The sequence below is a fragment of the Panthera onca genome, chromosome D1 (assembly GCF_046562875.1).
Source record: "Panthera onca isolate mPanOnc1 chromosome D1, mPanOnc1 haplotype 2, whole genome shotgun sequence".
NCBI lineage: Eukaryota > Metazoa > Chordata > Mammalia > Carnivora > Felidae > Panthera > Panthera onca.
In genome coordinates this window covers 41,660,933-41,682,871 of record NC_138348.1, presented here as the reverse complement: position 1 = coordinate 41,682,871, position 21,939 = coordinate 41,660,933, and the positions used below count along the sequence as shown (strand labels likewise).

At 47.9% G+C, this 21,939-nt stretch overlaps 1 protein-coding gene across 6 annotated transcripts in view; it reads right to left on the bottom strand.

Annotated features, from left to right (window-relative positions):
• Positions 1-21,939, bottom strand: part of ABCC8 (ATP binding cassette subfamily C member 8) — a 77,214-nt gene that overhangs the window by 35,745 nt on the left and 19,530 nt on the right. For 5 of the 6 annotated variants that reach the window (XM_060606145.2, XM_060606147.2, XM_060606146.2 and 2 more), the window contains 5 exons: positions 18,843-19,007; positions 15,631-15,786; positions 10,651-10,785; positions 10,134-10,296; positions 629-669 (listed from right to left, as the gene is read on the bottom strand). In XM_060606145.2, the coding sequence (XP_060462128.1) occupies positions 629-669; positions 10,134-10,296; positions 10,651-10,785; positions 15,631-15,786; positions 18,843-19,007 (660 nt within the window). The remainder of the gene's footprint in view (positions 1-628; positions 670-10,133; positions 10,297-10,650; positions 10,786-15,630; positions 15,787-18,842; positions 19,008-21,939) is intronic. The other variant, XM_060606150.2, reaches the window with a different exon arrangement.

The following is a 21,939-nucleotide window of genomic DNA, read 5'->3' as shown; positions in this document are numbered from 1 at the left end:
GTGGCCGCCACAGACTCCAGGGATGGGAGCCCTGGGCGGTAGTGGGGGCTCGACCTTTCTGGAGGGGTCTACTTCGGGCCCCCACTGCTGGGCTCACACACAGCTTTGGTCAAAATTGCTTTAGGAAACCTCCACTGCAACATTTAATGATGTGGAGAATTATTCGTGTTCTTAAACTTTAAAAAGCAGGTTACAAAACTGCATGTGCGACACAATCCTATTTTTGTAAAAATGTCACATTATGTGCCTTAAAAAGAGACTGGAAAGAAACACGTTAAAGATGTTGCCAGTGGGACTGTGGGTGATTTAATTTCCCAACATGTCTGCAATAAACACGTCTTACTTTTATAATTAAAAAGTTTGATAGCTCTTTTTAAAAGAAAGTGAGATTTCTTTAAAGACGAAGCCGCAGGTCTTCTGGGCCCAGAGACAGAGGCCCCGGTCTGCCTGGGGTCGGGGAGGCACTGCTGGGCATTACAGGCTTTCAATCTATTGCCCTATTTCCAGCCCCACTGCTGAGTGCATCATCCGAAGGCCTTGTGCAGAGAGGCCAAACCCTGGGCCGCCTCTCACTGCAAACACTCTCTGCCACCCACCGCATCCGGAGCTGGAGAAGGGATCCACTTACAATGAGGACAGCTGCAATGGGGATGGCCGTGTTCATGAAAACTGTGGAGGAAGCACAAGGGAAGTTTAGTGGGAGGGATGAGAGAGCTAAAAATGAAGCTGCCCGTGGTGGTCCGGAAGCAGTGCAGCCCATGGGGTCCCTTCTCCAGCCACCAGGGTGGAGCTGGGCAGAGTAGGGGCAGAACTCTAGCCTTGCGGTCCCTCCAGCTCCTTACCCTGCTTCCCTTAAGACTCTTGCCCCATGTGTCTGAGACCTGAGCCTTTAGACAAAAGCTTACATGCTTTTATTCTGCTCCAGGTGGTCAGCGGGAAGGAAGTCCCGTGAGAAGTGGTGAGAAAAGAGATTGGAGCATTGGCTGCCCTTGGCCAACTGTGAGGTCAGCCTCATGTGTTCTGGGGGGCACTAAGTTGCTACCCCTTGTTCTGCCTTTGGTCCCTGTATCCCCCCAAGCCAGGTTCTCTCTGAGGTTTAGAGGGTTCCTCATCTCTCATGGCTCTTGGGAAGGATTTCAAACTCACTCACATTGAGGTATTAGTAACTAAGGACAGCTTAAAAGAGGGTCTCCCTAGGCTCTAAGGCTTATAGTCCCTGCCTAGGTGGGGCAGGTGGTTTGCTGCAACAGAGGTCCCCTCCTTGTTCTGTTTAAAGTGTGGCCCTCGGACCCTTCATAGGGATCCCAGAGAGCAAAGGGAGCTGGACTTCAAGTCAGAGAAGGGTGGAGTCCCTGACCTTGGGCAGGTCATTTACCTTTCCCATTCCTTGGTTTCTTTACCCGATTTTTGTAAATGTGTACTTGTTCACACCCTCTGGATTCCTCCAAATAAGAGGGGATAATGTAAGGAAGATAATGTAAATAAGAGGGGAATGTGAACCTGGATGCTGCCTGAATGTCAGACCTCACAGGCTACTAGCTTAGCTCTGCTCCACAGGTCATGCTCCTCTAGCCCAAGGTGTGAGATGCTGGAGAGAGCCCTAACCCTGGGCCTAAACTGCCAGAGAGCAGCCTTCCTGGAATAAGAGATGACTATCTTAGCTGCCACCTTCCTATCTCCTCCTCCTTCCTTCCAGGAGCCTCTTCCAGACCAGCCCAGAAAACAGTCTGGTTGTATAATTAGCCAAATTAAAGCAGAAGGAGCCAGGAGCCAGATCAGCCTGCTGTGCACATGGCCCCTATCTAATGAATGGCAAAGGTTCTGGAGACACTGAAGAATTACAAATGGTCAACACCATTCCAAGAAGCAGACTATCCATTTATTCCAAGAATCCTGTATGTACCAGCTAGTACATACACAGTGTATGCTGGAGATGTGGAACCCCAAGTGGGTGGGAGAATATGGCCTCTGCCCACAGGGACGTCCTTGTCTGAGGAATGGGGCAGAGCTATGCCCTCAGGAAGCCCCTATTAAGATGGGGAGAGAGGGAGCATGCCTCGGGGAGTTCCCCAGCAGATGGAAAGACATTGGGCCCATTTTGGGGGAATTCCTAATCTGATGAGGGAAACGGCCCCAGGCATTGGAGAGCTCCCAATCTCATGGAGGAGACACAGCTGGTCTTGGGGCTTCTGCTAGTCTCTCTGGTCACAAGGCTTTTTACCAATACCAATATCATACCTGGCCTTTAGCCACCCTTCCTGAAGAAGGCACCATGGTCTCCAGGTACCCTGCACAGTGCTACAGCTCTCTCTGTGTCTCTGGCAGGGGGGCACTTTAAACACAATCAGTTTTCCTACGGTATAAGGGACCCAGATCAGGGATGTAGGACATAGCACAGCCATCGTGGGCTGTGAAGAGGGAGGGGGAGGAGGACACCAGTAGGCCTGGGCCCTTGACCATCACCAACCATATAGCTCTGAACATTGGAGTAGCCACGTCCATCCCCTCCAGGACCAGTTATTCCAGAAAGCTCCTTTAGGGCAGGAGCCTCCTTCGGTTTCTCTCTTTCCCATCTCCATCAATTACCAGACAGGAGGGGTTCAAGCTAGAAAAGGCACCTGTGCACCACCCCTGGGCCCCCTCCCACACCTCTGGGGCTCAACTCCCAGCTCTAGAATAGGCTCGAAGTTAGGTTGCAAATTGGCCCAACTGTGCTTAGAAAGCAATCTGGTGCTTCGTAGCTAGAGACCCGCAGAAGTTCAGACCTTCTGATCCTGTAATCTCTCTCCTGGGAATTTATCTTGAAAAATCACTTAACAGAAGCACGAAGCTCTCAGCAAGATGGTGTTAGCTGCAGCGCTATCAGTCACAACAAAACCACAACCACAGCCGTAAAGCACCCAAAACGAAATTAACTGGCAACATCCAACTGGAGTGGCTGTTTTAGTAAAGTGGTACATCGACTCTGGGGGAGATTTTGCAGTCAGAAATGTGTGATAATGGGTATTTTGTTCTGCATGTTTTCTCTGGTCGTGATTTTTAAAATTTATTTTTTCCCTATTTTATTGCCTTTATTCTTGTAGCTGCCTGAAGTCCTTTGAGGAACGAGACAAGCTATAAATAAATTTGAAAATGAGTATTCCAATGCTGATGCAGCACCATAGAGAATGTATATGACATAATTAATTTCTGTCCTGTTCTGTTGTTGTACGGAGATGTTAGCCAGTGAAAATGTAATTTTCCACTTCCCTCATCCTCTCCTGGAAGGACAGCCTTTGTTCAGGGAGCTCTGGGTGCCATACAGGGTGGCAGATGGATGAAGGGAATCACTAGCTGCTTGTTTTCAAGGCCACTCTGAAGACCACCCCGCTGGGCCCTGGGGTGGACATGGCTGGCACTGGGGATGTCCGTGTCTAAGACTAAGGAGCCTGGGATGCCACAGGCGCTGGCAGGTCTCTGAGCTCAGCAGACACTCCTGTACCCTAGTGAGGGTAGGGGGAAGGGAGCAGGGTGTCCCAGCTGTCACAAGTTGAAGACCAGAGGCCCTGCACCCATCTTCTTGAACCACATAAGGCCCTGGAAGACATTAAAGGTGGTGGAGGGGTGGGAAATCCGACCGAAAGTTCATTTCTCTCCAACTTTGGCATGGGGTGGGCTGACTCATCTTGATTTGATCCGGACAGGGGCGGGTGGTGCAGGGACAAGAACATGATGGTGCTCAAATCTTGAGTGCTAGGGAGCCAGAAGTACTGTGAAATAATTCTAAGTGAAAGTAGAAGGTAGAAAATCATGTGTGAGTGTGGCACTGTTATGGAAAAGTTTAGCTGCGTGTAGGCAGGCCTGACATGCCACCTTCGAAAGTAAAAGTCTTTCTGTAATGGTGTAGACATATGGGTAGGTGTCGTTTTAACACCCTCCTCTCCAACTACCCTTTAAGAAGTATTCCTCCAAAGGGGCGCCTCGGTGGCTCAGTTGGTTAAGCGTTGAACCCTTGATTTCGGCTCAGGTCGTGATCTCAAGGTTCCTGAGTTCAAGACTCGCATCGGGGTCTGTGCTGAGAGCACAGAGCCTGCTTGGGATTCTCTCTCTCCCTCTCTCTCTCTCTCTCTCTCTGCCCCTCCCCTGCTTGCACGCACTCTCTCTGTCTCTCAAAATAAATAAAAATGTAAAAAAGGAAGTATTCCTTCAAAAATTATTTTTTTGCGGATCTCCTCTGTCCGCAAAAGGTGTTTGTGCTGGGTTCTGGGGGTAGAGCAGTGAGTAGCTGTGCCACTTTTCATACCCCCTCCTCCCCAAACAAAGCAAACAACAAATCAACCAAAACCAAGGCAGGGCTCAGATCAGCTGCTCCCCATGGCTTTGCTCAAGGAATGCTGCCCGGCCTTGTGGGTGCCAGCCTGCACCGCAATACCAGGAGCTTTTTATTTCCACAGCTTTGATAAATATTTCAGAAGCCATGTGTCCGGAGGCACAGCCAGCCGTTTGTGCCTCTGGTTAACTTCATCTTTGTCTCCACGGAGGGCAGGGGAGCAGCTGTGGGCTCACAGCCAGGCCTCAATGCAGGTTGCACCTGCCAAAGGGGGAAGCATATTTTGAGGTGCACAGGGCTATTTCCCATTCAGTGGGATAGTCAGTCTGAAGTCTACAGAGGGGAGGGAAAGGTGGCTCAGCTGCTGGCAGTGGAGGAAGTGTGGCAAGAGACCCTGTAGCCACACCGATTCTGCCCCTTCATAGATGCACCTGCCTGGCTCTCCCTCAGCCACCTCTCTGCCCAAGCAGGCCAGGATGTGCATCGGCTGGCCCAGCTAGTGGGAGGAGGGGCAGATACTGAAGAAGAAATTCACAGAAGCTGGAGGAGGAAGGGGGACCAGGTGCGGAGGTCACCTTGTCCTGCAACACTGGCTGCTCTGAGTCGGGGCCTCCACGGAAGAGACAGAAGCAAGACTTGCCAAGAATCGCCAGGCCCTGGCAGGTGCGGGGTGGCCTGAGAATGGGGTTCACCAGCACCATCCTGTCCAGCCCCACAACGCTGTCTGTGGCAGAGCTGGGTTTGGAGATACGTTTTTTGTTTTGCAGGGCATGGTTTGAGGCTGGTTACATCCCTCCCAGGAGGGTCCACCTGACTGTGGTTCAGACCAGCTGGGAAGAAAGAAGACCTTTGACCCCAGAATACTCAAAGAGGCAGCAAACATACCTGTCTTTTACTCAAACTCTTTCAGTGGCTCTCCTGCTTTGGGAGAAAACCTAGGGGTCTGAACACAGCACACAGGGTCCTGCATGATCTGGTCTTCTTACCCTCTCCTCACCGAATTATGCTCAAGTCTTGAACACACCATCATCCTTCTCACATCTAGGCCTTTGTGCCTGGAACATTCTTCCTCTCATCTGTCTAACCTGTAGTCATCCTGACAAGGTTTCCTTGACACCCATGACCCCTAGAGATTAGGTTGGGTAGAACTCTTATGGGCATCTAGAATACCCCTTTCTGTTCCTCTCACAACACGGTTGCACATCTGGCCTCCCTATCATCCTGTGAGGAACCTGCGGGCAGGGACCACTATTTCTTCTCAGCACTGCACCCCCATACCTAGCACAGGTCCTGGCACATAGTAGGAGCTCACCAAATATTTATCAGATAAGTGATGAAAGAAACAAAACAAAAGTGGTCCATTTGGAACTGACCCATATCTCTGGCCTCACTATTCATGGCATGGTCTCTCTCAGGACTGGCAGGGAGAGGATCATGCTTGCCTCCTCTTTAATGCGCAAGGCCTCGGTAGAGTCTGACACAGAGAGAAGGCCTTGGGATGGGTGCTGAACAAAGGACAGAATGAACTGGCGGCATGTCTGTTGGTTGACTGGTAGGGCCTAGAACCCCTTTGTCACTCTTGCAAAGCTTGTCCTCAAATACACGGCTGGGCTGGACATCTAGAATCACCTGCTTCTGCAGGGAAATAAGGATTGAACTGACTTCTCAGGGGAGTGGCCAAAGCACTTACCTCCAGCTTTTCCCCACTTAAGCTTCTACTCACTGAAATCCTGCCCTTCCTATGAGGTGCAGGTCAAGCCACCCCTCGCGTGAAGCTCTCGTGAACTCCCAGCCCACGGGCTTCCTTCTTCTCTGTTCTCGGCCATTTCCTGGCTGAGGACCTTGGAGAGTCCTCTCCCCTTCCTGAGCCTCACGAAAATGGGACAGTGGAACCACACACCTCACAAAGCTGTTGTGAGGATTAAGTTCACGTAGGCTCGCTAGGCAGCCAGCACAGAGCAGGTCCATACGGTTCAGTGCTCCCTGCCACTGTTTCATGTACGTCAGCGCTGACATCTCAGCAGAGTAAAAACTCCTGGAAAATGAGGAGCACAACTTAACTGTCTCTTGCATCCCTCCCAGTGCTTAGCTTGGGGCTGGGCTCACTCAACCCCGGCCGAGTGACTTACATCTCTTTTCCTTCAATTCTGGATTTTGATGGTAGGGAAACTGTAGCCATTTCCTTTTCATTCCCTGCACTGCCCTGCCCCGCACCAGCTCGGGGCTCTGATGGCAGGAGCATCAGATAGAGCACCAGAGCTACTCTGACTGCCTGGCATTCGATGACCAGACTGAAAGCCCAGCAGGCAGCACCGAGATGGACACCATCAGAAAAAATGACTCTTGGGTTCCTCTTTGGCGCCAGGACCCCGTGGCTGGCGCCAGGGACGAGAATGAAAGATGCCCCATTACCTCAAGTCTAATGACCTGTGTCCTGATCCCTGGTGACAGGGAGCAGAAGGCAGGAAGTCCAGAAGGAGGTAAATGAAAACACACTGAAAGCATATACCCACAGCCAGGAGGTGCCCTTCCCACCCTGTCCCCCCACCCCCACCCCGCCCTCCCTGCTGCTGACTAACAAACCCATCCCAGGAAGGGCAAATACCAAGTAAATAGCACTTAGCTTTCAACGCTCTCCCGGAGGGCTCTTCCCTTTCCCTCCCATTGTCCTCTTCCAGGGACCAGCCTGGGATGCTCTGTTTATCCCTCTAGGTCACTGATTCCTGGACAGGTGAGGGGCCCTGAACAGAACCCCTGCTTGGCTCCAGAGTCCCTCACTCCTAACATAGTCATCTCAGCCCCTGACAACATGGCATCTCCTTCCCCCCACGTCCTCCTGGCCCCATGACCTTCACGAAGCCATGGCTTGGCTTCTGAAGGCCCCATGGGACACCACTAGAACAGGTTTTGGCGGGCTAGCCTGGGAACCTAGGCATCGTAAAATGTTGTTGATATGCAATACATCCCAGGTTATAGTGTGGAATGCAGGAATCGAGCATACATCTCCTAGGAGCAAAGTAGTTGGGAGCTGCCTTCAACTATATGACCTGAGGCTGCCCCTAGTTTGCTGCCAGGAATCTTGGGGGCCTAGTGTTGTTTTCTTACTGCTTCCCTTCCCTAGCTTGCATCGCAGCAATAGGGAGCCTGCCCTACCCCGCCCTGCTGTGCTGCTGCTGGGAGAAGAAGTCACCTGGCTGTGGCCGGAAATCCTCCTCCACCTCAGCAGCTGTTCCCATTGATGAGATGTCTGGGAGCCAGGTGTCTAATTGGTTATACACAGTGTGGTGTTACTTTTACCACAACCAGGCCCAGGGGCAGGCAGAGCAGGAGGGTGGCAGAGAGGAGGGTGAAGAGGGCCTGGGCTGCAGGGGTTGGTTTCTCTGACCTCTTGAGATGTTCCTTCCCAATTTCTCCTATCCTGTGGAGCACTCAGCCTGAGAGTGCTCAGAGGCCCTGAGCACTGTGTTCAGGGCTGCGGGTAAAGAGGAGAGACCAGTGACCTGCGTGTCTTGGTGAGGAATCCAGGAAGCCACCACTGCCTGCCACGTTCATAGCTGCATTCTGAGAAAAGCAGTTCCTAGCAGGATTTTCTGCAGAAAGATGCCATGATTGGTGCCACGGATGGTGGATGGTCTGTCACTGTTGACCGTGGTAAGCCACAGGGCACCATGGTCTGGATGGGCACAGGAGAGTGGGACACTTGGGGTACTCAGTGTAAGCCCTGCCCTGCGAGAACCTTCAGGTTGGGTGCTGGCCACCTGGCCCCACTGGACCCTCTCTCTAGGCAATATGAACACCAGGAACACACAGATGACCTGAGTGGCTATCTTATTTTCCATGACCCTGTCTGGGAGACGTGGCCAGTGCACCCTGCACTACTGGCCCACCACTGGCGACCCCCACAGCTGCGTTTCTTCCTGGCACACCAAAAGAACCAACCTCAACTGGCGGAGGTGGTCAGTAGTGTCTGTCTCTCCTAATTTCCTTCTCTGTTTCCCACTCCCATCAAAACCCATTCTTGGTTGTTTCTCTTCTACTCAGAGAAAATAGCCTGAAATGGTGCCCCACTGTGTCCTAAGTTTTTTTTCACCCCCACATCAGTGCCCAGCCCTTTGTGAAAAATAGCACAAGATGCCAAAGGATCTAGTCTGAGCCATGCTTTTAACCTCAGGATTGACCTCAGGAGGACACCCCCTCTGGGCCTCCATTTCTCATCTGTAAAATGGTTTTCCCAAATGGCAGAAAACATTTTCTTTATGTGGGGCTTGAACTCACAACCCTGACATCAAGAGTCACTTGCTCTACCCACTGAGCCAGCCAAGTGCCCCTCCACAGATCTATCTTTTAACTCACAAATGTCCTCTTCAGCTATATTAATTCATTTAAGCTTTACACTTGAGTTGTTTTGTTTCCTTTTTGTTTTTTGTTTTTTCTCTCTGGGGGCTTCTACTTGGCCCTTCCTACCATACTGGCTCTTAAACTGGACAGGCCAGGGAACCAGGGTGAGGTATAGCAGCTGCTAACTACTTCCATCCCAATTATGCACTTGGGCGGTGGCCACCACCGCAGGGTGGGGCCACGGAGCCACTAGACCAACTGTAAGATCAACTTGGGCCAGGACTCCATCGGATCTCCATAAGCCCTGGCCTGACCTGGGGACCACTGTCCACCAAATTGATTTCGATAACTAAATTTTTAATTTCTAGAATTCCCTTTGGCTCTTTTCCCCCTGATACTTATCTGTTTTACCTTGTGGGTTTTACACCTTCCTTTAGCTCTTTAATTATTTTAAACATACTTACTAACTCTTTCAGACTATTCTATCATTTCCAGGTTTGAGGGAATAATTTTTTTTTTTTTTTTTTTTTTTGCACTTGCTGACTCTTACTCTGCTGGTACATTTTTCTCAGGTGGATTTTTGTTTCTTTATTATTAACTTATTGTTCTACAGGAGCATTTGCCACTAGAGCCCCATGTTCTCTGGAAAGCGGTTTTAATACATATGTCTGCTGGGACCCCAAGAGGTTTTTTTTTTTTTTTTTTTTTACCAGTTTTGGTCTTTTTTTCCCCCTTTCTCTCTGTTCTGGGCTTAGGGTTTCCTAACCACTTGGTTAATACAGATTCAGTCTCTACATCTGTGAGTATCTTTCTCCTCCTCATACCCCAGGTAGTTAGAAGCTTCCTTGGAGCCACATCCAGGGCAGGGAAGGGAAGCTCAGTCTGATTTACTTAAAGAAGTCCTCACAGGGGCGCCTGGGTGGCTCAGTCCGTTAAGTGTCCGACTTCGGCTCAGGTCACGATCTCACTGTCCGTGGGTTTGAGCCCCGTGTCGGGCTCTGTGCTGACTGCTTAGAGCCTGGAGCCTGTTTCAGATTCTGTGTCTCCCTCTCTCTCTGACCCTCCCCTGTTCATGCTCTGTCTCTCTCTGTCTCAAAAGTAAATAAATGTTAAAAAAAAAAAAATTAAAAAAAAAAAAAAAAAGAAGTCCTCACACTCCGGAGAATCCAAAACTGTTGCTATATATTCATTAACTGCAGCCTCCCCATAACAGATCTGCTCAATGGAGCATAAAAGACCTCCTTTGTCTCTGTCATCACTGTGTCTTGAGGGCCAGGACAGTGTCCTGCCCGCAGCAGGCTGTCGATATACATTTGATTTGCTGGGCACGTGACTGAGGACACTGTGACTTCCGGGGGCTCTGCTCCAAGCTGGAGGCTCACCTGGATTGGGTGATGATGATAAAGACTCGAGCTTCGGCCACCTCTGCTCCCTCCCTCAAGCCTGGACACCCAGCACACAGGGCTGGCTGGTGGGGTAGACTCACTGGAAATGGAGGTGTAGACGGCGAAGGCTCTGAGGCTGGTCATCTCCTTCCTGCGGGTCATCTCCACACGCGTGCAGAAGATGTTCTCCCAGGCATACAGCTTGAGCAGCTTGATGCCACGGAGCATCTCGTTGGTCTGCTTCAGCCTCTCGTTGGAATACTCCTGCCAGGGGTCACCAAGTCAGAGAGGGGTTTCCTTTGCCCCTGGCCCAGCCAAGAGGAAGGAGCCAAGTCAATGCCCTCATCACTTCACAGGCAATGCCCAGCTCCCGAGCCCATGGGGACGCTCCCTTGCTTTCTCCACTCATCCCCTCCCACAGACAAAGAAACGGAGGCCTGGACAATCAAGTAACCTGCTTAAGGTCAACGATAGTGTGGATATATGTGTGTATGGCTGTTTGGTGGCATCTGGGGGAAGAGTGAGGAGCCTCGCTGATGTACAGGGAAAGGGAGCAAGCAGCCGCATGGGGGAAGGATGGGGAAAAGGGGCGCGAGCACCCTGGGGACGCTCACTCACCAGTGTGCTCCTCTGGGCCTGGGAGAGCTTGGTGGCCACAAAGTACTGGACGGGGGCCAGTAGGATGATGACAGCTGCCCCAATTAAGGCACTGACTCCAAGGATGTAGTAGAGGAGAATCACACCCACGACGATCTGAAGGAGGGTCATGGGGGTGAGTTTCCTTTGACCTGGTAGTCGCCCTGGGGGAAGCGGTGTTGGCAACCCCTTTCCCCAGGCCCCTAGAGAGGGACATGCCTTGGTGCCCAGGTTTCCGAGTTGTCCCCAGGGGCCAGAGGAGGAGGTGTGACAAAGCAATTTCAGAAAGAGGTATTAACATGATGGGCTCTCATGCAAGCAGTGGCTTTCTGGGCTGATAACAAACTGCATTTATCTGTAAGCCTGCTGAACCATTAACTCTCTCCAAATCTACCTTCCAGATGGAAGTCTCAGAGCTGAGGTTGCACAATGAGTGTAACAGCACCTTTTGTTCTGTTGGCTGGCTGGCAAGGCTGACGGTTCCCTCACACTGGGGAAAAAGTGACACATGAGCAAAGGGGCACTGCCGTATCCATGCCAGACAAAACCGGTCCAGGGTCTGAGAGTTCATTTTTCATTCTCAGGCTCCTGGCATCTTTTTTAAAATAAAATATGAACTGTCTTCTATTACACCAATTATTACATATATAAGAAAATGAAAATGATCTCTTAAATTTATGACATCGTGTAGAGTGGTTTTTGGATGAAAATACAAGTTTTTATAATTCTTAGAGGCATATACATTTTATAATCTATAATACATATACACATATGTACATGAAGGCTGGTATCTTTAATGTTTTAGTGAATCTGGCAAGTATTCTCTGAAAAGAGAATTATTCTGGCTTTATGCAAATGACTGCCTACTTCTGAATATTTATGAGAAGTGTAAATTACTCTTGCCAGCCCCTGAAGCATCAAGCTGACAATTTCTCAGGTTGCCTTCAAAGGCAGACAGCTCTAAATTCAGGGATTATTCTAGAGGAACAGATGTGCTGTCTTCCTTAATTGGAAAAAAAAAAAAAGTCTGCCTGGGTTGGCCTTGCACTCTACACCAAATTGGCACTAAGCTCCTTGCACTACCTCGAGGGCAGAGGTGGGCGGTTTTGTAATTTCTCTTAATCACAGAATGCCTCTTGTATTAGCAGGATCTTAGGGGCTGGTAAGTGACCCCTTTACCACCTGCCTCCCAGTGTTTCACTGATGTTAAATGCTGACACGGGGGTGCAGAGAAGCACGTTGGGAAATAAAGAAACTCCTACTCCTGCCAGGCTCTGCTTCCATCACCCTACCCAAAAATTATCCCTGGCATCCAGTGTTTTCATTAGCTGTCCTCAGATGGAGGCAATCAGGGCATATTGTTCAGCGGCTTGGGTAGAGCCAGACACCAAGGAAGCTCCAAGAGCACTCCCAGAGTCACCACCATGGCACCTGCTGGGGGTCGGTGCCTGAACCTCCACCACGTCCAAGTGCTGGCAGCTGCTGGAACAAGACCTGGAGACACAGCTGCTGCTGATGCCAGGCTCCTCCTCCTCCTCCACCCACCCCTTGTCATGCTCCCTAAATTCTTCTGTCCACTCTTCTATTCTGAGGGGTCTGAGTGGACCTTACAGGAGAATATATCAGAAAGCAGCGATTCTGAGTATGCAAAGCAAGTGTGGGGAATACAAGGGCTATGTTAGCTCCTATTTACAAGTTAGGAAAGTGATCTAGTATAATAGTGGGGAGATCATTGTCCCCGGAGTCTGCAAGCCTGAGTTTGAATGCAGTCTCAGCACTTAGCTGTGCAATCTTAGGCAAGTTACTTAACCTCTCTGAGTTTCAGTTTCTTCATCCTTACCATGGTGATTTTAATGCCCACTTAGCAGGACTTCTGTGAATATTAAATGAATATATATGATAAGCACCTAGAATAATACCTGGCCCATAGAGATCAAACCAGGCGGCAACCCTTTTCTTAAACAAACAAACAAACAAACAGGCCTCATGGGAATTCTGTCACTAGGGAAGCACGGAAAGGAGATACTTGGGTATATGGCACAGCTACTGGCTCACTGTGTGCCCCACCCCTCCAGTGCCCACGGGATGAAGAATCAAAGAAGTCCCCACTATTGCCGAGTTCCTTAACACGGCATCCAAGAGCTTCAGGGGGCCAGTCCAGCCCCTGAAATCGTAGGCAAAATGTGTGAACACACATTTGTTTTTCTGAGAAGCTTTTATTAGACTGTCAAAAGTATGTGTAGGTCAGAGGTTGCCTAGGGCTGGGGGAGGGGATGAGAAGTGACCACCAATGGGTACGGGTTTCCCTTTGGGGTGATGAAAGTGTTCTAAAAGTGTGACAATGCTAGGGGCGCCTGGGTGGCTCAGTCGGTTAAGCCACCGACTCTTGATTTCCGCTCAGGTCATGACCTCACCGTTCGTGAGTTTGAGCCCTGTGTGGGGCTCTGCGCTGACAGTGCGGAGCCTCCTTGGGATTCTCTCTCTCCCTCTCTCTGCCCCTCCCTGGCTCACTCTCTCTCTCTCTCAACATAAACAAACATTAAGCAAAAATAAATAAATAAACTTAATAAAATTGTAATGATGGTCGCACGACTCTGAATATGCTAAAACTCACCGAATCATACACTTTAAATGGGTGAATTATATCTTAATGAAGCTTTTATCAAAAAAAGTATATGTGACCAAAAAAAAGATTACAAATCAAGGAGAGTTCCCGGGGATAAAGGAGAGGGGCTCCTGAGCTAGTTTCAGTATTTCCAAAGGCGACCCAGGCTGCACACAAGATCCTGGCTAGGTTGAAAGGATTGGATCAACTCCACGTGGGAACACTGGGTCTTGAGGGCTGGTTAAAGCTCTAAGTGGCAAAGGTATAGCCAGCCTTTAAGGAATTAAAAGTGGAAAACCAAATGATACTTCATGATAAATAAACAAAGGTAAGTAGTGGAGATAAAAACTACCACCCCCTGGGTGTTGGGAGGGTTAACTGCATAAGTGACAGAGGCTGGGGCAGGCAAGGATTATTTTTTCTTTTAATTTTTTTAATGTTTATTTATTCTTGAGAGAGAGAGAGAGAGAGAGAGAGAGCACAAGCAGGGGGAAGGGCAGAGAGAGAGAGACACACACACAGAATTGGAAGCAGGCTCCAGGCTCCAACCTGTCAGCACAGAGCCCGATGTGGGGCTCAAACCCATGAATAGTGAGTTCATGACCTGAGCTGAATGAAGTTGGATGCTTAACTGACTGAGCCACCCAGGTGCCCCTGGGGCAAGGGTTATTAGTATTAGCATTGTTAGCAATGATGTACATGCAATAAATGTTATAAATAGTAGTAATGATAATCTGGTGGACAAATGAAATCTTAATGAAGATTTTGGTGGACAAAATCTTTCAAAAGAGGTTGTTTAAGGGGACATAATAGAAAGTGTTCTTGTGGATAAAAGACTGGTAACTATATTAGATGAACTCTCCAGGCCCTTCTATGGCTTCTTTTTTTAAAAAAATTTATTTATTTGTTTTGAGAGAGAGAGAGAGAGAACTCTCATGAGTGGGGGAGGGGCAGAGAGGGTGGGAGAGAGAGAATCCCAAACAAACTCTGCACTGTTAGCATGGAGCCCGACATGGGGCTCTACCTCATGAATTGTGAGATCAGGACCTGAGCTGGAATCGAGAGTAGGACACGTAACCAACTGAACTACCCAGGTGCCCCTTTCTATAGCTTCTGTAGTCACCAATCCATCTTGGTAGAGCTGGGGGGAGGACGGTGGTCTAGACATGGATAAGTGGTAATGGGGGATGGCATACAGGGCTGTCCCCATAAAAAGGACCATCAGATTCCTTGTCCTACGTCCCCATCAAGATGCCTAGCTGACTCTCTGTTCTATTTTCCTTTAAAGTCTTTCAAATATAAGTTTTACAGGTAAGAAGGACCAATAAAAATCACTTGAGATAAAGTTTTGTGGAATCTGCGTCCTAAGAACCAATCGATTCTGAACTGGTAAAGTCCTCACTCAAACCAAAGTCTGCAATTTCCAGGGATCTGATATTTACTTAGTGACTGCTCTAGGCCGGGCACTCTGCTTGGTGCTTTACTTACATCGTCTAATTGACTCATCATAGCAACACCAGAGGGTAGGAATCATCCCCTTTTCATAAATGAGGAAATTGAGGCTCAGGCAGGTTAAGTATTTGAATCAACTGGTTTCACCAAAGTCCAGGCACTTTCCTCTATACCAGGCAGCCTCTGTGGAGCCTGCAGGGGTTCTGGGATTCACCAGAGTGAAGCCAAGTCCATGGTCAAAGCTTCAGATGAGAGACAGAGCAGACCAGACCAGGAGTCAGGAAAACCACGCCAAGGATTCTCCTGCTATCGTTGGGGGAGAATGCACCTCCTTCAGAACCATCCCCAAAGGTTGTTTGGCTTTAGAAATAATCATGTTTTTGATTTTCAAGAACAACACGTGCTTACTTGAGAATTTAGAAATGCATAAAGAAAATAAAAGTCACTCGTAACCCCACCTTGTGGCCTTCTGGTTCTTTTTTCTGGGTGAGTCTGTGCCAATGTGTACACGTACATGTATTCCAATTTAGCGTGAAGCTCACTGCATGTACTATTTTGTAACCTTTTTGGCTTAAACATCCATCATGAACACTTTTCAGTGTAATTAAGTACTTTGTTGTAACATAACTTTTAATGTCTGCAAAAATGTTCCACATATGATTATCCCATAGTTTTTTTTTAAGGCTGGCTGCTTTTTGAGAGCCTAAATGACAAGAGAGATAGCTAGACTGTTTACAGAGTGTGAGCGAGTATTGGAAGCCAGGGTACACACCATGGAGACCCCAAGGGTGTGGAAGGTACAGGCAAACATGGAATGGAAGATGGTGAGCCCCTAGTCACTGGGCATGTACCAGAAGATTCTGACTTTGTGCCCCCCACCCCCACCCCAGACACACATCCCTTACCTGTACTGGCATGGCCCAAAGGTTCGGGCACAGGAAGAAAAACCACATGAGCTGGTTGGTGTCAATGGCAACCAGGTTGCAGATCTGCCCAGCTGTCATGTCCCCCATGGACAGGTTGGAGGTGGACAGGTGCATAATTTTATTGTAAATCTTGGTCTGGAAATGAGAGCAGAGTATTTCACATTTGTCATCATCATCATTCTAATCCGTCTCCCAGATGCCATGTGTCTACAATATGCCAGTGCCTTCTCAGACATTCCTCCACGGGGCCCCAGAGCAGCTTTGTAAGGGGGCACTGCATTAGTGGTTCCAATTTTACAAATGAGGTAACTAAGGCTCAGAGAGGCAAAGGCCTTTGATTACAGAACAAGCAAGTCAAAAAGGCAGCATTCACATGAGGAATCCTTGCCAGCATGGCAAGCTACTTCCCCAGCAAAGCAAGACCTCTCCCTTGGGGACAGGACTTAATTAGCTCTTAAATCTTAAAAGTGATCTTCGTGTCCTGTTGTATTCTTGGTTTGCCAGAGGCCAGTGGAGAACACACTTCATAAAAATGATAAAGTGGGGCAGCTGTCTGTTTTAATGTGGCTGTCTTCAACCAGGGGAGGGGTGTGTTTGGAGGCCGTGTCTTGTCTTAACTGAGCCTTGAAACAAAACAAGGGATCAGCTTGGGAAGGTCTTTCGTGAGACATGACATACAAGTATCGATCAGCCCCACCACCATGGGAGTCCTGCCCCCAGAGGACCTTGTTCTGTCTCCTCAGGGCAGATGGGGAGCAGCCATGGAAATGGCTCCCTGTGGGCTCTGATCCTAAAAGCTCTGTGTGCAGAGTGATCGTGCCTCCTAGAAACATGGCAATTTTCAAGTTATGTGCTCTTAAACAAGGAGAAATGCATTTCTGTCTTCAACGTCCTAGGGATGCCTCCTCTTAAATGAAATTCTATTGTGCATTCTGTTGTCAGGTAGACTCCCAGTCCTAAATTCATCTTTTGTGAAACCCAAGCTTTCTTGTGGATCAGGTCTGCTTAAAGCATGAACCTATTGTATGTCTTTTTTGAGTTTATATACACCATGGGTACAGTTTAAAATAATGGCAATGACATTTTTGGACAGATCTAGGCACGGCCCAGGTTATGTGAAATCAGTCTTCAAAGAATAATAGTAAATTTAGTTTTAGTGAAGTAGGAACATAGAGTAATCTATCAAATAAAGCATTATTAAGTAAAGGCTAGGATACACAGAAATCCACAATTGACTGATAGCTGGTTTATGTCCACAAATTATATATATAATACAAGCATGGGGCTTAATAACTTTTCATTCAAGAACTGTCATTCTTCTCAAACCCATGAAGACGTAGACCTTTATCTACAATTTTATGTAAATCTCTGAAAAAAAGGTTTGTTCTTCTAATTTGTTTTATAATTAATACCAGCAGTTTCTTTTTGTGGCATATGAATTTAGCTCTCCTGGATTCAGACAGTTTGATAAGAACAATTACATGCTAATCCATTTAAAAACCATATTTGGCTCTTTTAGCGTAATTGGAAAATACTGGGCTAGTGTGTAATTTATGACCTACAAGTAGAAAGATTTAATTACAAAACTGACTACAAAATTGGCTGTTGTCTATGGTGGTATGTGCCTGCCAGTCAATGGAAGAGTCTGTGCAGAGGCTGGGATTTTCAGAGAGGTTTTCTGAACTGAGAAATGACTTTGTTCTTCCTAGCTTTGAGCCCCTGTGAATCTCAGAGGGTCTTGTATTTTCCTGGGCTCTTTCCACCACTCTCACATGATGAGGAAATGATTCTGTTTTCTCAGTGAAAAACCACTGGGGATGGGCAGCGTTGTCATGTACAGATGCACAATCTGTGCACAACTCCAGGGGGCACCATTCACATGGACTGTACTAAGATAACCAGAGTTTGGACTCTGACAGGGTCCCCAGCCCAGGTCATACCTTTCTCCTCTCAGTCCCTTTTCTGCAAAGCCTCTGATCCTGGCTCCCAAGGACCAGTCAATGTTAATAATGAAATGAGAAATATTTCTGTCCTGAAGTGTGATGTGGCTTTGGGATTTAGTCACAACTTCTGAGTGTTCTACTGACTTCATGGGAATTTCTGGATATGGCAGAATCTGCTAGTTGTCTCCCAATATCCATTCTCTCCTTTTCACGAGAAGAATTTCTAGCAGGGCATATATGGCTGTCAGGAACAAAGACCACACTTTCTAGCCTCTCTAGGTGTGGCCACATGGCCAATTTCTCGTCGATGGGGTGAAGAAGGACATGTGTACCTTCTGCATTATGATTTTAAAAGAAGGCAGCATTCCCTCCTTTTGTCCCATCTTTCTTCTCTTGCTGGTTTAAGTGTAGGCCCAGCATTGGCAATGTCAATAGTCATCTGAAGCCATGGGGCAGAAGGCACATGAGCAGGCTGGCAGCCTTACAGAAGGAGCCAGGGTCTCTGACAAGTGTGCAGCTGCCACAGCAGCCCTGACTGTGTGTGGAAAACAAACTTTTGTCCTACTTAAACCACCATCTCACTGGGTCTCCCCATTCCAATGGCTGAACCAAAATTCTAAAGAGAATACTAGGGCTTGGACAACTCTCGTCACTGCCTTGCCTAAAAGTGCCCTGAATCCTTCCTGATTTTGATCACCCTTTAAACCCACTCTGGGAAGGAAACCACAGGGGGAAGGAAGAAGGACCTAGATCCAAGGGACTAGGTCCAAGGTTTAAGAGTTCAAATAAATCTTGCTGGGCCAAGATTTAAGAGCTCAAATAGACATTAGAGGCTCTCTAGTCCCAGTAAGTCAAGCTCATTTATTTTTTTTTTGCACCCAGAGAAGACTGGTAGCAGACCCCTGGGACAGAATCTGGGGAAGGAGTCTGACGCTGCATGTGCATTCAGCAGGAAAGAATGTGGTGACCCATTAGTGACATCTGTCCCATTCTAGGCCAAGCAGGTGACATCACAGACCTCGTGCAAGGCAGAACCAGGGCTAGAACTATCGCACTCCCTGAGTCCAGCCCAAGGCACTTTGCACTCTTCCTACACCTCTTTGTCAATGGTTATTGTTTCAAAGCACTGCTAAAGGGCAACAAAAAGATAAACTCACACCGGAATTATTCTTAAGTGCCCATGAGGATGAATAACGGCGGTTCTTACTGCTAAGTGAAAACATAATTAGCCTGTATTGCAAAAAGTACCTGTATCGCTCCTCTCAAGTTAATTCCAGTTTCGATGGCGACATAGTAGGATGCTTGCAGAAATGTTCTTTGCAGTAGGAGGGCAAGGAACAGAAGCACGGCCAAGACGTAGGCATTAGCAAGGAACTCTTGGGATGAGACAAAGTAAACCCCGAGAAACTGCGTCTGAAAGAGAATTCAGAGGTGGCTGTCGTTGCTAGCAAAATGACCGCCATTAGCACCTGTTACTGTGCCACAGTGGCCATTATTATAAGACCCTCCATTCTTGCAAAGCTTTATGCAGCTGTTTATGAGGGAAATTAGACTAATAAATCCAACTAAACATTCTTCTAGCCACAGGGAGGGGTGCCTATCCCCTCTTTATCATCCTACTTAGGAGAACAGAATGTGGCCCAGTTCTAACCTCATGCCCATAAATATGACTCTCAGCTTTGTGGCCACCGGGCCCAGGGGAGATCACTCTGAATGGAACAAGAATAAATAGAGCAAATCACAGAGCGGCCAAAACCAGAACTGCCTGAACAAATCCCACAACGTGTGTTCTCTGCTACAAAAAAACCGGAATGAGCTGAGGTCTTGTCCTACACTCACCGACAGCCTGCCCTGTAGAAATTTCTGGGGAAGAAAGACCAATGGGAAAACTGTAGTGCTCCCAGGCGAGATGAAAAGTCATCACCTATAATAGGCTGGAGAAGATTTTAGAAGCCCCTGAGCCTCGTGGGGTCCCGGGACGTCCTTTTAACTCGAAGGTCCTCTTGTTGCACCTCTAGCAAGATCTCAGATGATAAGCACTGGGAAAAACCAAACATTTTGACTCTGTTGCTAAAGATACCAGGAAACAACAGCATTCCTGTTTCCAAATTCAGCATCAATAACTCCCAGGAAAACTTTGATCCTGATTAAACCTTTGCTCCCCAGCAGAACCACATCAATGTTTCCATGAAGACAGCACTCTCTCCCCTTTCTGAGACTCTGCCCTGAACTCCAAAAGCCATTTGAAAGGGGATAGGAGCTGCTGCAGGCTAAAGGGTGGTGGGAACATAGTGATGAGAAGGAGGCTGAGGGCATGTCTATGGCCAGGATCAGGTCCAAGGGGTCAGAACTCTAAAAGGAGTCTTTTTTCCTAGAGTCAGAAATTCCTGGATCTCGGATACAGGGCTATCGAATGGTAGTAGAAAAGATCTGGGCCTTCTAAACCAGCCCTGCTTCATGGAGCTTACGTCTATCATCTCTCCCTGGATCTGTGGGAAAGGAGGCTTTTCACAGACACAGAGAGAGGAAGCAGGAAGCAGACACAGAGAGACCACTGAGGTCTCATAGAGGAAGGCCCTACCAAGGCCTGAACCCCTGACTCTGTCTCATTTGTCACAGAACCAGAGGGAAAAGCAGAAGGAGAAAAGAGAGGGTAGAGGGTGGGGGTGGGCTGGAGGCAGCAAAATGGACCTTAAAATTAGGCTGCAGGGGTTGAGACCCATATCCTACAGGCAGGATACAATATTTATCAGGTACAGAACTCCATTCTCATAATACACTAATGAGAAGAATGCCATTATGAGCCTAATTTTGTACATGAGGCAATGGTGTCTCAGCATGGCTATGTGGCTGGTTCAAGGTCACACGATGATAAGGGACAACATGTAAACATGAACCTGTGTGATGCCAAAACTATGACCCTAGACGTACTACCAAAGCCTTATCCAGCCTTTTGACCTTGAGTCTCCCATTGTCAGCTACAAGCTTATGACTTGTGGGGGACAGAAACATGGCCACTTGGCTGGTTCTCAGTCAAAAAAGAAGGCATGTGGGTTTGGGAAAGCCTGGTCCTATCCAACACATTTTGGAATTCTTAGGTTCTATCATCTTCTGCAGAGACCCAGCTCTGGAGAATGGAGCCCATTATGTTAAAGCAACAAAGCACATCATGGGAATTTACCCCAAAGGAAATAATTTCACACCAGGAAATAGCTGTATGTGAAAAAAGTATTCTATCTCTGGATTACAGCAAGGGGAGAGTCTGAAAAGCCATGTGAATGTCCAACCATAGAGAATGGTTAGGTATGGTATGATGCTCATGGGAATACCACACACTCAAGAACACTGATCATCACAAAAGCTCTCAAGCAGCAAGGACTGCCATGCATGTGCTATGTCACAATGATCAGAAAACACATAGGCTGGAGAATGAGGACTAGAAAAGTCAAGTGATCACATATGTTGGTGAGAGTACGGGTGGCATTTGTTAAATACACTCATCATTGTTTTCACATTTTTAACAAAACAACAAATTCTTTTTTTGCAGCTTTAAAGGCAAAACCTTGACCCCTTCCCCCCATAACACACACACACCACAGGGTCAGAAACTATATTTCTTTGGATCAAGAATTTCGTGGCCTATTAAAATGAAAATCTTCCTGTAGGTATAAGTCATTAGGACATTATTGATCTCTCTTCAAAGAGAGACATAAAAGGTATGGAGCCAAGAATAGCTAAGTTTTTATTAAGAAGTGGGAACTAAACTAGCCAAAGAGACCTGAGGTACTACTACCCAAGGAAGGCAGGCATTGGGGAGGTTTAAATGGGTATGAGGGCACTGACATTGCCCAGCACCTTGAAGGCTAGAGAGGAAAGGCCAAGGACCTGCAACATGACATCTGGTGGGAGTTAAATGCTTCAGAAGATCAGATACCCTCGTCCCACATTTTCACAAGCTCTCAGGGAAAGAAACTGTGTTTGTTTCCGGGGGTGCTCAATACATATTTTAAATCAATCAATGTATATGCTCTTCCTTCCCATCTACTTTTTATAGAAGTTATACATTTCCCATTTTTAAGTGTTTATTTTTGAGAGAGACAGAGAGAAAGATTGTGAGCGGGAGAGGGGCAGAGAGAGAGGGAGACAGAATCCAGAGCAGGCTCCAGGCTCTGAGCTGTCAGCACAGAGCCCGATGTGGGGCTCGAACTCACAAACCGCAAGATCGTGACCTGAGCTGAAGTTGGAAGCTCAACAAACACCCAGGCCCCCCTACATTTCTCCATTTTGCAGTTGAGCTGGGTTCATTGCACAGGTAGGACTAGAACCTAGGACCCTTGACTCTATA